Raw genomic sequence first — 17,686 nt, 5'->3', positions numbered from 1 at the left:
GGGGCCGGCCCCTTCCTGGGGCAGGTTGGCCGCGCCTTCCCCGGGTGGGATGGTGGCCCACCCACCAGGTCTCAGGCCCTGTCTCCACCCCTGGCCTGCTGTGGCCGGCCTGGCAGTCAACCGTTGCTGCTGGTTAGTGGGGCATCTCTTGTGTGCCCGAGTCTAGAGCCTTCCATCCTGCTGGTAAGGCCTGTGCTCCCTCAACTTCAGGCTTCACCTGTCTCGGTACCCCGGGGTTTATCCAGTCACCATTGGCTGCAGAAGCCTCTGGGGCCCAGGCCTACCCAGCTCCAGGCTTTTACTAAGACCAGACTTCCCAGGGGCAGGATGAACTGGGGTGAGGCAGGGGGACATGCAGGAGGCCCCACTGCCCACTGCCCACTGAGGGGAACCAGGGAAGTCTCCCTTTTAGGGGAGATGGCACCCCCCCCAGCTGGGCTCAGGGGACCCTCTTCCCAGCCAGGGGTTGTAGCAGAAGTGGGGTGGGGGGCACCCACAGGGGCCTGTGGACAAAATGGGGAGCTGTGAAAAGCCAAACCCACCCAGAGCCCCTCCTCAAGTGGCGCCATTCAGAGACTCGCAGGTGGGTGGGGGGGCGGGGGCCCCAGCTCTGCCCAGGGTCTTTTACTCCTCTCCCCGGTCATACTGAACAACACCAGTGAGTCTGCAGTTGCTGTATTTTTTTCAACCCACCATCCAAGTTGTGGGGCCTCCTGGGTGCAACCCCAGGCCTGTCCCGAGGGGCTCACAGTCTATGGGGAATGGTGGGACAGCCTGACGAGGGGTGGGGGGCCTTGTTTGGCAGGCCCTCGAGGGCCAGGTCACGTGGCGGTCCCAAGGCAGGGAATGTGGGGAGAGCTCTCTGGGTAGAAGCTCTGCCTGGGCCAAGTTGGGAGGGCCTGGGAGGGCACGTGGGGGGAAAGGCAGGGGGTAGGCTGGGCGGGGCTGGACCTCCTGCTGGAGAGCGGCCAGCTGGGGGAGACCCTAGGGAGGACTCTAGCAGGGAGGCTCTCTCAGGCGAGGGAAGGGCCCACCCCCACCATTGCGCAAGTGGAAAAATCAAGGCTGGGAGGGGAAAGACCCGCCGAAGCTCAAGTGGGTCTTCAGGTGCTCCCTCGGAGTCTGGGGACCTCTTCTGGACTCAACCTTCCAAGGGGTCTTGGAGGAAGGTTTTACTACCCATTTTACAGATGGGACAGCTGAGGCTCAGACTGTTGAGACCCTCACCTCAGTCATTCAGGGTGGGCCAAGCCCACCTGGAAGATCTGACTGAGTCAGGCCGATTCTGCTGCCAACCCCAGGTGCCAGCCCTGACAGGGCTCAGGAGGCTAGAGACGGGGGTGGAGGGTGACTTCGAGTCCCCTGGGCAGAGGGAGACCAGCCAAGGGACCTCTTCCCCACTATCAGCTTCCCAGTGACCACGGAGCTCTAAGCTGGAGATAGACGGAAGCCTGTGGGGCAGCCATGGTGAGCGACTCCACTCAGCCGTGAGCCCCGAGGGCCATGGATGCCTTGGGAGTGCCCACTCAGCACCCAGGACATCGGCGGGCCGTGGTCTGGGCTCCGGTCACCGGGAAGCCACCTGGTGGCCACAAGTGGGAGTCCCTGACCAGACTTCACAGTTTGTCTCTGAGGTGCACACCGTCTACGCCCACCCCCTGGCCTGCCAGTGTCTCCGGGGGGCCCATGGGATGGTGGGCAGGGAGCGCAGAGGTGTGACGCTTCTTTGTTGAATCTAGATCTTTCTTTCAAATGGAAAAATGTCATGCAGCCAAGCTCTGTGCAGACAGGGCAGGGCTGCGCGGTGTGGTGGGCACGGGGGAGGGGGATGGGGGGGATGACAGCTGGAGGTCACCGCGGTCTGGCTGCCACCTTCTGAAGGAAGGAGGCCTGCCTGCTGGCGAAGTCTCGGACGCTGGGTTTGGGGCTCTTTTTGAGATCCTCAAAAGCTCCAGGAAAGGAGGGACGAATCAGAGGTACCCTCCATGCCCCGTCTGCCCACAGCCCTGGTGGAGTAGCACCCTCCTTCCCACATGGGGTGGGGGCAGTTGGGCACCCAGACCACGCCTCCTTGGCCTTCCAGGCCTGGGCACTCCCCTTTCCTCCCTGCCCGCTGTGTTTGGGGGCCCGTGCTCCCTGCTGACACGGATGGGGGTGGATGGAGTAAGGATGATCCCTTACTGCAGAACAGCAGCTTTCTGTCCACGTCACTGACCATCTGGGACACGGCCCGGGGGTAGTAGCAGATGGTATAACCTGTGTGACAGACAAGGAGCATGCCGGCCAGTGGGAGGGGGCTCCCGAACCTCTCCCCCCTTCCCTCTCTCCCTCTCCCTGTCCCTGGCATAGGGAAGGAGCTCTCCTGTGTGAGGGACCGCTGGAAAGACAGGGCCAGAACACAGAAGGGCCCGGCCCAAAGAACTGAACCCCCGAGACCCCCTCACTCGCCCCTCTCCTCACTTGCCAGCGGAACCCACGTTCCAGCTGCAGTGGAGGAACGGGCGAGGGTGAGGGTCGGGGTGCTCAGGCAGGGCAGGCCTGGGGGTCCCTGAGCCCGGCCCCCGCCCTGCTCACCTATGAAGAGTGCCGCCCAGGTCTTGATGCGGTGGTGGCGGCTGTGCAGGTAGCTGAGGGCCTGCGCCAAGTGGATGCCGAACTCCTCCTGGCTGTGGCTCATCTGGGGAGCACGTCTCTGTCACTCACTGGGGCCAGAGCTGGCCGGCCCCAGGGACCTGGCGGCCAGCCTCCCGTCCCCTCCCCGCTGCGGGCCCTCACCAGGCAGTTCCAGAGGAAGTGGCGGGCGCTAAGGCCCTTCTCCCAGGCCAGTGTGCAGAAGAGGGTGTGCTGCGGCCGCCACCGGAGCAGCACGGAGCAGCGGTAGAAGGCGAACTTGGCCTGCTGCGGGACGGCAGGGAGGGCTGGGCGTGGGCGGCGGCTCCGAGGAAGCTGCAGCGGGCGAGGCCCTCCTGGGCTCCCCGGCTCCTTCCCGCTGCCTTCAGGGTGCACCCTGAGTCCACCCGCCTCCCTGGCCAGCACCACGGCCCCGCTGGACTGAAGGCAGTGTTCAGTCCCTATCCGCTTGGAAACTGGCTGCTTGTTTATCCCCCAGTGGCCGGGAGCTGCAGGAAGGCTGAGCATTTCTTAATGGCCTGGTGCGGGGCACTGGCTGGCACACGTAAGGCTCAGCCCATATTTCAAGTTCAGTGAACCACCTCTGCCCGAGGACATGCCTGGTGCTGGAGACACAGCAGTGAGCAGGACCGACGGTGTCCTGACCACAGATGCACAGCCACACATGGGCACGTGTGTGCACACAGGGAGGAGCAGGAACCCAGGGAGGGGCTGGCCCTGCGGCCCAGGAGGTGTCCCTGGCTCTCAGCAGTACCCTGCCCTCTGTGGGGCCCCAGCCCTGCCAAGGCGGAGGCCCGGCGCAGGCACTGACCGTGACGACGGCGGGGCAGGGGTCCTTCAGGTGCAGGAGCAGGGGCACCATGCTCTGGTGCACCTGGGTTCGCAGCCCGCCCAGCTGCTGGCCTGCCACCGACGCCATCAGGTCCCCAAACAGTGCCATGGCCGCTGCCCGGACCCCGTCCCGCTCCTGCAAGACAGAGGCTTGGAGCCCAGCCAGACCCTCCTTGGGACCCTCCACTCAGGCGGGACGTGGGGCCCAGTACCCTCAGCAGGACTCCTTTATCGGGGCTCCAGACTCCAGGAACAGACCTCAGCCTCCCCCCTCAGACAGGCTCTGGGGCAGGACTCGGCCTCCCCCCTCAGACAGGCTCTGGGTCAGGATTCGGCCGCCCCCCTCAGACAGGGCTCAGGGCAGGGCTGCGCCTCCCCCTCAGACAGGGCTCTTGGAAGGACTCAGCCTTCCCCCTCAGACAGGGCTCTGGGCAGGACTCGGCCTCCCCCCTCAGACAGGGCTCTGGGCAGGACTCAGCGTCCTCTCCTCAGACAGGGCTCTGGGCAGGGCTGCGTCTCTCCCCTCAGACAGGGCTCTGGGCAGGGCTGCGCCTCCCCCCTCACACACCTCTCGGGGCAGGGCTGTGCTTCCCACCTCCGCCAGCCCCTGGGGAGGGTCACAGCCATCCTCAGGGACCTACACTCATTCCTCTCTCATGCCTATGGTCTCATCCTGACAACCCAGGTGTCACGGATGCTGACTTGGGAGGGCAGGCTTATCCCTGTGACTTGCCCTGAAGGAGAATCTGTTATCCACAGGGGCTCATGAGTGAGGAGGGTGGGGACACGTGGGGCTGAGATGAAGGTTGGCATTCAGCTGAAGGTGCAGGGTGAGTGCCAGCGGCAGCCCCTGGCCAGCCCACCTGTGCCACACACGCCACACACCCGGGGAGCTGCCCTGCCCCTCCACCTCCCTGCCCCAGTGGGACAGCGGCCTTCGAGGAAGGGAGCCGGGGGAGGCACTGGAGGGCCACGAGATGGGGTGCCCGCCCCTCCTGGGCGCACTCACGTCATCGAAGAAGGAGCGGGCGTTGATGGCAACGCTGAGGCCCTGGGCCTCCGTGCCGTGTGCCCCCAGGCGGTGCAGCACGTCCGACACGGTGCCCATGACGCGCACCAGCACCTGCCCGCTGCTCTGGAAGAAGCCGTTGAGGAAGGGCGGCAGCTGTCCCCGGAGCAGGCTTCCCTGCAGGAGGCGGGTGCCGGTGGGCCGTGCGAGCCGGGGCTGGCTCCCTCTGCGGCCCTTTCCCAGACCCCCATCCATGCCTGGGCAGCCACGCTGTACCCACCCAACTCCATCTCGCCCTGGCTCTGCTGTCCGGGGAGACATGCTCCTAGCCCTGGTCTGTCCCCCGGGAGTTGTGGACAGACGGGACAGGGTTCCTCTCTCTGAGACCCTGGGGTTCTCCTGGGGTCAGGGGAGCACTAACCCATGTCAGTCGGCTGCCAGGTCCTTCCTGTCTGTCCCCTTTCTGGCCAGAGGGCCCCCCGCCAAGTCCTGGAGACCAACTTTCCTTTCCTCCGCCCCACCCTGCCTTTGCCCCCATTCCTGGCTTCCCCAGGGGTCAGAGGGGTCTTGGGGGCCAGACAAGACAAATTTGGTTGGGTGGGCACGGCTGAAGTCACTGGCATCTCACGCCGCAGGGAGGTGGGTGAACCAGTGGTGACCCCAGACCTTCTAAGTGGCGATGACCACTTCCCAGTTTTACATCCCTTTAAAAAGGAAAAGCCAAGTTCCTTTTCCACAAGTTCTTTCTGCTCCTCTCGGGTGCAGTGTGAACTGTCTGGATGAACTGTCAGGAAGTGACATGTCAGCAAATGAACAGTTTCTACCATCAAAGACCTTATCAGGGACTCCTCGTGCAAGCTAGGCTGGTTTTGCAACTTTCAAACAAGTTTTCGGCAGCTTCATTGGGTTCCTAAACTCTGTCTGGTTCTACAATGTTAGATCTGTTTTCAGCCAGCGAGTCACTTAACAGCACAAACCCTCTCTGAGCACCACCTGGGTGCTGGGATGCAGGTCCGACCGCGGACTGGACCAGCAGGGCAGATCTCTAACGGCAACGACACAAAAGCCCCGTGCGCCCGGCCGCTCTACGGGGCGTCTATCACCGCTCCCCGCACCCGCTTACCTTCTCCGGGTGGAAAAGAATGTTCCCTAGGCCCTGTAGGCTCAGCACGCGGATCTCGGGGCTGGGGTCCCTGAGGCTTCGCACCAGCACGGACAGGGCGGCCTCTTTGGGGAGCACCTCCAGCAGGGTGGGGCTGTAGAGGAACTGGGAGCCCCCGGGCAGGCGGGTCAGGCCTGGCAGCCTCTCGGAGGGGGCCTGCGTCTGTGGGAGCCGGGCTCTAGGACCAGGGCTGGGGCTCAGGGAGGGTGACTGACTTGCCCCTCTCTGGGTATCTTGGTTAATGAGTGTTTGAAACCCAATGCCAAGCTGCTTCAATCCTTCAGTGCATAGCTTGGGAAACGGGCCCCGAGGGGGAAAGAGCCTTGTCTGAGGTCACATAGCGAAGCTGGGAACAACATACTCAATGCAGCCTGGCTCATAGGGCACCTGGAGACCCAGCCCCATGGACGGAGAGCCAGATGTCACTACAGGGGCGGTGTGTGGAGTCGCACCAGGCTCTGTCCATTATGGAAATGACAAAGGCCCCCACCTGTCTGGCCATGGCCCAGCTCTCAGCCCCAGGGCCCGGTATACCTAGTGCCTGTCTGGCTCCAGCCATTGCCCTCTCAGCTTCACCGTTCCAGGGGTGAGACCCCAAGACATCAGGGCTGAGGAGGAGAGAGACGGTCCCCAGGATGCAGGTGGAGAGGGGCCTAAACCAGGAGCCCCCGACCGTGGGCCCCGAGGAGCTGGGAGTGGGAAGGCCGGGTGTGAGGAATCTGTTGGTCAAGGGAGGTCCTGGTGGGTTCAGCTGGAGACAGGGTGCAGGCTGTCCCTGAGGGCCCCCCCAGGCCCCCACCTCTGTGAAGATGATGATGGCCACCTTCCGCTCCCGCTCCTCCCGGCTCTGCAGGTTGGGCAGCAGCTGGAAGGTCAGCGCCTTGATCTGCCTGCACTGGTTCTGCACCATGGCCCTGGGCACAGGGTGAAGGCGGGCAGGCTCGTGGGCACAGCCCATGTCCACCCACCTGCCACCACCCACCCAGGGGCCCGGTGGCCAGAAGCGTTGCTGAGCGGAGTGGGCACGCCTCTGTCTGACCTTCTGCTCCTTCTGCACCCACTGGTGTGGGCCAAGTGTGGGATGGACAGGGGAGTGGACCTGGCCCTGGTCCCCTAGGAGCCTCCGGCCAAGACGGGGGCTAGGCGTCGGGCAAGAGGTCTGCATTCTAGGCTCCCATGGTGTGCCAGTGAGCCCGCTCCATCCGTCCCCTGGCACCCTGTGTGCACACACGTGAGTCCTTGGGGCTGTGCTCATGGCAGGTCCTGGGGGTCGCTGCAGTCCGTAGCCCAGCCTCCTGGGCAAGGATGACCCAGGACAGGCCCCTTCCCCTGGCCCCACCCCACCCCTACCTGGCGAGGAGGCCCACACCCTGTGGGTAGGTGTGGATGGTGGCAAAGAGGTCCCAGGCGCCCTGCAGCTCCATGTAGGCGAAGTCCTGCCAGTGCCTGGTGGTGGACAGCAGGCTCTTCAGTGCCTCCAGTGACGTGCTGCTGGGGAGCAGAGGGGTCACTGGGCAGCCTCGGCCCCGGGGAGAGTGCCCACCTGCCCTGGGTGGAAAGGTGCCTCCTGGCTTCCGTCCTTGCTCCAGGCCTGGCAGCACCAAGCCTCCCTGGGGCAGCTTGCTCCTGCCCTCCTTCAGCAGAAATGTTGGGGTGTAGGATGGGCAGGGGCTGTCCTGGGATGGGGGTGGTTCCAGGGGGAAGCTCCAGATAGGCTAGGCGCATGGTCAGTGGGAGATGCCTACAGTTGGCTTTTCAGGGCTGAGGCTGAGAGGACAGGGCTGGAGAGAGAAGTAGAGATACCAGGGAACCAGTGATTCCCCAAGTTGCAGGGTGGAGGGGGTCTGACTGAGCCTTGACAGACTGTGCTATTTGAATGTGGGGCTGAGAATGCAGGGGGAGTGGACGGGGTGGGAGGGCAGCTGGGGGTGTGGCATTACAGGAGCCCAGAGAGTGCCGGGACCCTGAAGATGCGGGAAACTGGGTTCCGCTGGTGGCGTGTTTGTGTGGGCTCAAGACAGTGCGCCAGGCTGCAGCAGGGTGAGGCCACCTGTGGGTCAGGGACTGTGCTGCCCGGGGGCCCCGTCCTGCTCACACAGCCTGGCCAGGGCCCGCAGAAGCAGATTCCAGCCAGGCTCCGGGCTCCACGCCTGCGCGGTGCTGTCGAGCCACAAGCCCAGGGCTGCCCCAGGCCCCTCAGGGTCGAGGGCCCAGGAATAGCTCTGTGGTCTGTCTCCCCGCCCAGCCACCCCGCGCCTGGTGGCTCCCCCGGACCTGTGAGTGGCCCCTGGAGCGAGGCTGTCAGCTCTGACCAGGCGCCAGCCACTCTGATCAGATTTGCAAAACCCGACGTGAAGGGATGAAATGCCACTCCGTGAGTCCCCGGTGGCGCCCGCACAAATGTCAGCGGGCCTGTCTTCTCGCCCCAAGCCGTGCCACCAAGAAGAGGCTGAGTTTTCCGGGTCACTGGTCTCAGCTGGAGTGACGACGGCTTTGGGGGAAGGGGGCTCCGGGCGGAGTGGCATTTTTTCTGCTCTGTGAGGACTCTTGGAATCTTCTGGTCCCAGGGCACTGTGGGGTCACTGTATCCCCACAGCCACGCCAGGGCATCCTTGGGACTCCCTTGCTGATTCTCGGGGTGAATGACCTCCATTGTGGGGCCCTAAAGACCACGACCCCCAGCCGAGGACCCCTGGCCTTGCACCAGGACCTGTGTCACCTGAAACCCACGCAGCCCCGTGACCAACAGACGGCAGAGCCAGGGGTCCAAGGCCAGCCGCGCAGGACTCCCCTCCCTTCCTGCTTCAGCCCTGGGAGGCCGGGGGCAGAGGGCCCTGAAGATGAGGCAGGGGCTGGAGGGCAAGGTGCGGAGGTGGGGAGCCTGCGGGGTCCGCCTGGAGCTGGGGCTTCCTGTGCGCCAGCAGGATCCCCAGGCCGATGAGGGACTGGGGCGGGACCGTTCCTCTCCAGCTGGAGCCCCATCGCCTGACGCGAGCCTCCGGAGGCAGTGTGGGGTCTCCTCATGCTTCTACGTCTGTCCAGTGCCGACCAGGTCTTGTCACTCCCTCGGCGTGGAGCCCCCATGGCTCCCCCCGCTTCAGGGTCCCCTCCTTCCTGTCTCTCCACTTTGGGGTCCCCCTGCCTGGAAGGCTGTCCACCCTTCCTTTCCCACACAGTGACCTCTAACCATCTTTCAGATCTGTGCTCAGAGCCGGTCCTCAGAGACCCACAGGTAGGGGCGCCCCTGTGTCTTCCCCTGCGAGGATCTGCCTCACCTCGGGGCCCTCTCCAGGCATCGTCACCAGGCCGTCACCGGACCCTGAGCTCCTGAGCGCATGGATGCCTCCCTGCTGACAGCACGGTCAGGGACACAGCACGCACCGTCTGTATTCATTGGTAAGAGTGGGGCCCCTGGTACACTTAGCAAGTATCGACCGAATGATCCACGGTCTGTTAATCCTTTCCTCTTTTCGACCTCAGAGCGGGAGGGCAGCCAAGGCTGAGGGCAGGGAAGGAGGCCGGTCCGAGCAGGACTGTGGGGACTCCAGGCTGGGGCATAGCACCTCCCCATCCATCCCTCCCTGCTCAGGGATCCTGGCTCACTCCCTGTGACGTCACAACTCACCGTGACTCTGAGGAATCAGGGGGCCCCCAGAGCCCGAGACCATAGCACCCCAACTGGACAAATCCAAGAGAAGACAGGTGGGCTGGGGTCCTGACTTCCAACCGTCAACTGAGGCCCAGAGTGTCGGCCGCTCGCCTAGGGTTGCCCTAGCATAGAGGCTGCCCAGTCCTCTGTTGCTCCTGACCCTCCCAACACCTAGGGAGGGACCAGCCCCTCCCACAGAAGAAGAAACCAAGGCCGTGAGACGAGCGACCAGCTCGGAGCGCTCACAGCAGGGTTAGGAGGCGATCTTGGATCTCAGATCCAGGTGGCACACAGCACGTCATTATTCATTGCTGATTTGTTACTTGTCAACTGCCAAAACCTAGGGCTGGGAATACAGTTTTAAACAAAAGAGCTTTAAATTAAACTTAAAGCTTTAAGTTGAAAAGAAGACTAATCAGGAAGTAAGAAACAAAAGGAAGCACCCTGTGCCACAGTGAGAGATTACTCAACAGTAACTTTATATACTCTCAAGAGAGTCTCTTGGGCTACAAAGAGATCAAACCAGTCAATCCTAAAGGAATTCAGTCCCGAATAGTCATTGGAGCTGAAGCTCCAATACTTTGGCCACCTGATGCAAAGAATTGACTCATTGGAAAAGACCCTGATCCTGGGAAAGATTGAAGGCAGGAGGAAAAGGGCCTGACGAGGATGAGATGGTTGGATGGCATCACCGACTTGATGGACATGAGTTTGAGCAAGCTCTGGGAGTTGGTGACAGACAGGGAAGCCTGGCCTGCTGCAGTCCATGGAGTAGCAAAGGGTCAGACACATCTGAGCGACTGAACTGAACTGAACTTTATTTACAAGCTTCCTGGAAGCCAGGGCAAAAAGGGAAATATGTTGGCTTATACCTCTAAGTGGTTGATGGGCATGTCTTTGGAATGAGGAGAAATGAGATGCTCCATTAGAGTTAAAGAGACTCAGCCCATAATGGATGAAACAAGAGGAATGAGAAGTCCTTCGTAGGGTGGGATGGACATCGACTTGAGAAGGAGCTGGCTGAGAACTGACCAAAGCAGGAAATGTCTCTACAAGAAAGGGGTTCTGTTCATCAGAGATGCACAGGAAGGGGAGGGTCCCACAGTCAGGGCTGGAATGGGTGCTTGTGTCCTGGCAGGAAGTGGAGCCAAACCCTCACTTGTTGGTCCCAGGGGCCAGCCCAGCTCAGCAGGATGCCAGGAACCTCAGAGGTCCAGGACTAGCCTGACTCTGCCTTGAGTCTTGCATGGCTGTCAGAGGTATGGCTGCAACCCCTCCCCCCGCTCTTGGGGGCAACCACAGGCCAGTGGGCCTCTCAACAGCTGTGCCCAGATTCCTCCTCGGAGGAATGCCCAGGAATGCCTCCTGAGCTGTGCCCAGCTCCCTCGATCCTCTGCCTCCTCCAGGCGTCAGACTTGGGGCTGCAGTGCTCCGCCTACACTCTGAGGCCTCTCCCGCCCTCCGAGGCCTGGGAGCGGCTGCAGACCTCCTCACCGTCCTTGACGGCTGGCCAGCATCGCTGCTGACTGGCCTGCCCCACGCCCGGGTCCCTGGGGGTGGTACCAGTACTGTAGCTGTCCTCTGGGGAAGGGGGCCCAGGTCCCATCCTAGCTCCAGGGAGGATGTGGACCAGACCTGCTTAGTAGGAGCCCCACCTGCCCCTGTGGCCAAGGCGATTGGTTCAGGGCTGAGTGTGTGAGCTAAGCTGGGCCCATCAAAGCCGAGGGACTGAGACCAGGGTGCCGGTCTGTTCTGTGGTTGCTGGGCCCCCACCCTTCTCTTCCGAAGAATCGGCCCAGAGAGAAGCCAAGACCCGAGAGATGGAGGGGGAGGGCTGATGCTGCTGGAGCATCTTGGTACAGCTGGCTCTGAGCAGAAGGCCCCCGGCCCCCCAGTGAGATGACAGACACCCTTGCTCTCTGGGGGAGAGCCCTGCATGAGACAGACAGACGTCCCTGCTCCCCAGAGCGTCCATCATACGGGGCACAGATGACAGCTGTTGATGGGAGAACAGAACAGTGGGGAGCAGGACTGCTGTTGTACAGAGGTGGCTGGGAGCCACAGGAGGTGAGGCCATCAGGAAGAACGTCCCAGGAAGAGGGCACAGCATGTGCAAAGGCCCCGAGGCAGGAACATGGGCTCCGAGGAATGGCAGGAAGACGCTGAGGCTGGAGCAGAAGATGCATGTAGAGGACGAAGATGTGTGGCAGGAAATGAGGTTCTGGAGGTGATGGGGAGCCAGATGCAGGGCCACTGGACCGCTGGAAGGATTCGGCCCTTCTTGGAGTTAAAAGAAGGGGAAGAGGAAGGGAGGGTTCCAAGCACAGGTGAGGCCTGATCTGACCTGGGGTGAGGGCAGCAAGGGGTGGGGGGCGCAGGGGAGGAACAGGTGGAGGCTGGCCCCATGGGGGCAGGGGAGGTAAGCTGATGGATGGAGGCGGCTCATCAGAGCTTTCTCCTAACCCTCCTATTTCTGGGAGGAGAACGTTTTATTAGCTTATTAGGGAAGATTCATGCATTTTGCATGGTTGATTTGAATAAAAAAGAACTTTATGCACATTCGAATTCAGAAGCAATATGAGAGAAGTGACATTTTTTTCTTTCAGTGATGTGCCTTGGGGAGAGCTGTTCAAACTGACAAATTGTGTGAAGCACATCATAATACAAACAAATGAAAAGAGTCGGGCCCAGCGGTTTTTAAAGACTCGCTTAATGGATTTCTCAAGATGCACCCTCGTGCAGGGGAAGGCCAGGCGGCCAGCCAGCGCCACCACCCGAGTGAGGGGTGGGGCGCGGACCCTCCCGCACGAGTCCTGTCCACACGGTCAAGGTGTGGGCGTGGGGGAGGCTGACAACTGTCCACGACCTCAGAGCCAGAAGGTGTCAGGGTCGAGCACCCTGTGCAACAGCATCTAGTGGGCATCTGCCTGCAGGGCCAAGTGGTCGCTGGGCAGACACCCCTGCTGTTCTACGGGCTCTAGGTCGGCAGCGCATAGACACTCTGTGTGACTCGGGGAAGCCTCTGGCTCGCTCTGAGCCTGTTTCCTCATCTGTCAAAGGGGAAGGCAATATTCGTCTCTCAGAATCCCCACAGGGACCACATGTGGGTGAGATACGGTGCACCGTGCGGGCCCCTGGAGTCCCTGTGGGCCAGCTGCCACCGGGCGTCCTGGCTGCCAGGCACCCACAGTCCAAGGAAGCAGGACACCCACCTGCCCTCCACGCTGACTGCTGGAGGCAGCCGTGTTTGGAATCACATCTGTTGGGGGTCCAACTGTGTCCCCAGAAACCATCCAAGTCCTGACACTGGGTACCTGGGAACACAACCTCATTTGGGTCTTTGCAGATGGAATCAAGTTACGATGAGGTCAGGGTGGCCCTAGTTCACCAGGACTGACGTCCTCATAAGAAGAGAGCAATCAAGACACAGACACATGGTGAAGCTGGAGGCAAAGACTGGAGAGGGCCGTCTACAAGCCATGAGCACCCAGGAGGCGGGAAGGAGCCTCCCCTGCAGGTTTCGGAGGACCGCGGCTCTGCCAACCTTGGATCCGGAGCGCCAGCCTCTGGCACCGCGCGAGAATACCCGCCTGCAGCTCTAAGCTGCCCGGCGGTGAGCTCTGTCCTTCAGCCCTGGGAAGCCCGCGCACCGCCTCTCTGGGGCCTGGGCCTTACCTCTGGGGGCCGAACAGGGCTGTCTCCTGGGCCTCCTTGCCGGGCTGGGGCTCCTCAGGCAGGTTCAGCTCCAGGAGGTAGTGCGTCTGGGAGAGGAGGGCCAGGAGCAGCTCGGGAAAGGCCTCCTGCACAGCCTGCTTGAACTCGCGGGCGAACTGCAGCTCGTGCAGCGTGTTCATGGCCTGCGGGGGCGGCAGGGGATGCTGAGGGGCCGGCCTTCCCACAAAACCCCCTGCGGACCTCGCCTCCCTGTGTCTGCCTGCTGTCTCCGGGACCACAGCCAAGTCCCTGTGTGAGACGTACTTCTGGGGGTCGCGGCTTGCTCTCTGGACCCTGCATGCTCCCCGCCCGCCCCCTCCCATTGCCGGCCCTGCAGGTGGGTCCTCCAGCCTACCATCCCCGTCTGCTCTGCCCTCTGCCCTCAGTCACTGCCTGGTGCCTGGCCCCTCTGCCCCGTGGGCTGTGCTCCCTGCAATGCCCCCAACACAGAGCCTGGCACATGCCCATGAATGAATGCTGGGTGGGGGAGCCTGGCACATGCCCATGAATGAATGCTGGGTGGGGGACACATGGTCCTGGAAGGGGGACCTACCAGACAGCAGCCCCAGGGCCTCTCACACCTGGAGAGGGGCCTTGGGTCCAGAATATTCTCAAGGTGGGGGGGATGACAAGAGGAGGGCGGGACCCAGGAAGGCCGCCCTGCTGACCCCATGCTGAGTCTGGTCTCCAACAGGGAGGTTCCGGGTCTGGGGGTGTTGAGGGGCCAGGCTGATGGCGGGCTGGCATGGAGACAGGGTGGGCTTCCCCGAGCACCGAGTGTGGCTGTCACACCCCTCGGCTGGGGGCAGCAGCTTGCCTAGGAGGCTCTGCCCACTGCTCAGGGGGCTAGGGGGTGCAAGTGGGTTCTCAGCCCTGGATCAAACAGGGCTGGGGCACAGCTGCAGCCTAGGTGAGGCATGTTAGGAAACAAGCCTCCTGCTCCGGGGGCTGTGCAAGCAGGGTCTAAGCTTGTGGGGAAAGCTAGGGGGTGGGGTGGGGAGTGGGTGTGGACTTCTACAGGAGGGTGGGAGCCGCTGGAGGCAGCCTATAAGATTCCTCCAGAACCGTATTACGGGGGCAGATTCACGAATCTCTCCATGCCCTTCCTCACTGCCTACACCTGGTGGGAGGGGTCCAGGGCCCTCGGTCGGCAAGTGGGGAGCTGGGCCTGGACCTAGGGTCAGCTCCCAGCTGGGGCCACCTCGGAGGCCCCCTCGTCCAGGCCAGGCTGGGCAGTCCAGGGCTTTCACAGCCTGAGTATGGGGCTCCCCCTCCCTGGGGCCTGGCACATGTGGTGGGTGCCTCACACCCATGTGTGACTGAACACACTGGAGAAGGCAGCTGGGATGGCATCTGGGGTGGTCAGGGCAGAGACTCACGGCCAGGGAGCGCAGGTAGGCCTTCTTGGGCTGGGGGCTGCCGCCGCTGGTCCTAGTGGGCAGGGGCCGCTTCTGCAGCCAGCCCAGCAGCACGGCCAGCACCAGGTGGCTCACGGGTTGCTCGGCACCCAGGGCCCTCCACAATCGGAAGGCGTGGCTGCAGGCAAAGGGTGGTGTGAGGGCGGCACTGAGACTCCGGCCCGCCCAGCCTGGGTCACAGCGGCAGCCATCGTGCTCAGGGCCGCAGGTGCCTGCAGTGGGCTGCCTGCGACCAGCCAGGCTGGTCCTGAGCTGAGCCCTGGCAGGATGGGTGGGTGAGATGGGGGGGGCGTGAGGGCTGGGGCCTGGACAGCGGTGTGTGCGGCCCGGGGGCTGCAGCAGAGGTGGGGCTGGCTGCCCTGGCCTGTGGTCCCCGGTCTTGCCTCTTTCAGGCCCCTCTCATCCCAGTGGCAGACTCTGTCACCCTCCATGGCGCCTAAGTACAGTCAGGATAAGTCTAGCTGATACCCAAAGCTATCACCCTCTGACCCCTGCCCTCTGACCTCCAGCACCTGCCTGCCTTCCTTCCTCTCCTGCCTCTGGGCCTCCTCACAGGGCCTGTTCCCGCTCAGCCTTTAGGGCTTGCCATACAGTGGACGTTTCCTTCTAGGCCTGGGTTTGCTGGGGACCACCAGCTCCCTGGGGCCTGACCTGGGCCAACTTAGGGGCCATCACTGGCGTGTGTAGGGCTTTGCAGAGTCCTTGTGCCCATTTTGCACGTGAGGAAACTGAGGACTAGAGATAGGTGTGCCCTGATCAGGGCCCTGCCTCATAACCGGGAGCTGGTATTGGAGGTCAGGCGTGTCTAGTCCCATGGCCTTTCTGCCTGGTCTTGGGGTGTGGCCATCAGGGAAGGAGTGTAAGTGGAGATGAGGCCTGAGGTCAGCGCTTCAATCCCCGAGCTAAGAAGTCAGGGGACAGGAGGGAGCAGCCAGGAGGCTGAGCAGTAGCAGCTGGGGAGGTGTAGGGAGGGTCAGGCAAGTGTGGGCCTGGAAGCCACGTTAAGGAAGCGTTCCCAGCCCAGAAATAAGCCCACACAGATGTGCTCAACTAATTTACGACAAAGGAACCAAGAACATACAACGGGGAAAGACAGTCTTTTCAACAAACGGTGTTGGGAAAACTGGGCAGCCTCAGGCAAAATAATAAAATTGGACGTCTATCTTACCCCAAATACAAAAATTAACTCTAAATGATTGAAGACTTGCATGTAAGACCTGAAACTGTGTAACGCCTAGAAGAAAACATAGGCGGTAAGCTTTTGACGTCAGTCTTGGCAATCAGTTTTTGGATCTGACACCAAAAGCAGAGGGAACAAAAGCAAGAATCAACAAGCGAGACCGCGTCAAACTGAAGCGCTTCTGCACAACAGTGGAAACCATCAGCAAGATGAAAGGCGACATAGTAAATGGGAGAAAATACTTGCCAATCATACTTATGAAAATGGGTTTTAATATCCAAAACATATGAAACACACACACAACTCAATTTCAAAAATAAACAAAAGCTCCCCACGCCGTCCAATTAAAAAATGGGCAGAGGATTTGAACAGACACTTTTCCAAAGAAGGTATACGGATGGCCAACAGGTCCATGAAAAGATGCTCTGCGTCTCTCATCATCAAGGAGACGGGAATCAAAACCACAGCGAGCTGTCAGCTCACACCTGTTATCAAAACGATGGGGAATAATGAGTGCTGGCCAGGATGTGGAGGAAGTAGAACCCTCACGCTCTATTGGTGGAAATGTAAATTGCTGCAGCCATTATGGAAAATAGTATGAAGATTCATCAAAGCACTAAAAATCGGACCACTGCATGGCCTCATTTATGGGAATTTATATGAAGAATATGAAAACACTAATTTGAAAAGATATGTGAGCCCCCATGTTCATAGCAGCATTATTTATAATTGCCAAGACATGGAGAAGAAATAATTGCCCATCAACAGACACATACATGCTGCTGTTGTTCAGATGCTAAGTCATGTCCAAGTCTTTTGCAACCCCCTGGACTGTAGCCTGCCAAGCTCTTCTGCCATGGGATTTCCCAGGCAATAATACCGGAGAGGGTTGCTATTTCCTTCTCCAGGGGATCTTCCCTGACCAGGGATCGAACCCACGTCTCCTGCATTGACAGGCAGATTCTTTTCCACTGAGCCACCTGGGAAGCCCTATATGTGTGTATGTGTATGTGTGTGCATAAAATGAAATATCATTCAGCCGTAAGAAAGGAAATCTTGCCATTTGAGATAACATGTATCAGCCTGGAGGGTATTATGTTCAGTGAAATAAATCAGAGACAGGAAGACCAATACCACATGATCTTGCTTATACATGGAATCTAAATGAAACCAAAATCCAACCCAAAGAAACAAAACCCAAGCTCCTCTCTACAGAGAACAGGTTGGGGGTTGCTAGAGGTGAGGAGTCGGAGGTAGGCGAAATGGGGAAACAAACCACAGGGAGGCGACTGTAACGGTCAACATTGTACTGCATATTTCCAACTTTTGCCACGTTACAAGTTCTCGTCACAAGGACAGAGATCTGTGACTAGGAATGATGATGACTAGACTTACTGTGGGGATCGTTTCACACTCCCGCCCCCAACAAAAAAGAAATAAGAAAGAAAGAGTTCCTAGGGGGTGAGAGTGGTTGACATGAAGACATAGAAGAACCTGAAAGCTTATCAGAAAGTGACAGAAGCTAACCTAAAAAGGCTACACAGGATGATTCCAGCTCTATGACGTTCTGGAAAAGGCAAAACCATGGAGACAGTCAAAAGATCAGAAGTTGCCAGGGGTTTAGAGGAGGGAGGGATGAACAGACAGAGCGCAGGGGGCGGGGGCCACGAAGCTATTCTGTTTGATACTATGATGGTCAATACCTGTCACTGCACATTTGCCCCATAGAATGTACATCCCCAACAGCGGGCTGTAATGTAAACTATAGACCTGTTAATAACAATATAGCAATATTGGTTTATCAAGTGTAATAAGCCTACCACACTGAGGCAAGATGTTACCAAGAAAAGAGCCTGGCAGCAGAGGGAAGTAGATGGGAACTTTGCAACTTCTGTTGAATTTTTCTGTAAATCTAAAACAGCTCCAAAAAAAAGTCTATTAAAAAAAAAAAAAAGTGGAAAGAGACATACAATACAATCCTAAAGAAAGAAGAACTGATGTTACTAGATTTAGGTTAGATACAGAATCTAGACCTAAAAATCGACATTAATATCAGGCCAGTGAAAAAAGTCTTCAAAGACTATATGCATCG

General features: G+C 60.0%; 1 protein-coding gene across 1 annotated transcript in view; it reads right to left on the bottom strand.

The window, feature by feature from the left end:
• Nucleotides 1–1,851: 1,851 nt before the first annotated feature.
• The window catches only part of LOC129626527 (maestro heat-like repeat family member 5), a 58,749-nt gene continuing 42,914 nt past the window's right edge, over nt 1,852–17,686 (bottom strand). The window contains 12 exon segments of the mRNA XM_055545648.1: nt 1,852–1,949; nt 2,182–2,256; nt 2,575–2,677; nt 2,776–2,898; nt 3,443–3,598; nt 4,472–4,648; nt 5,595–5,738; nt 6,433–6,547; nt 6,984–7,124; nt 9,512–9,514; nt 12,958–13,139; nt 14,376–14,532. Of these exon segments, the coding sequence (XP_055401623.1) occupies nt 1,852–1,949; nt 2,182–2,256; nt 2,575–2,677; nt 2,776–2,898; nt 3,443–3,598; nt 4,472–4,648; nt 5,595–5,738; nt 6,433–6,547; nt 6,984–7,124; nt 9,512–9,514; nt 12,958–13,139; nt 14,376–14,532 (1,474 nt within the window).

The sequence above is a fragment of the Bubalus kerabau genome, chromosome 14 (genome assembly GCF_029407905.1).
Source record: "Bubalus kerabau isolate K-KA32 ecotype Philippines breed swamp buffalo chromosome 14, PCC_UOA_SB_1v2, whole genome shotgun sequence".
Taxonomy (NCBI): Eukaryota; Metazoa; Chordata; class Mammalia; order Artiodactyla; family Bovidae; genus Bubalus; species Bubalus kerabau.
This window is presented reverse-complemented; position numbering and strand designations above follow the sequence as displayed.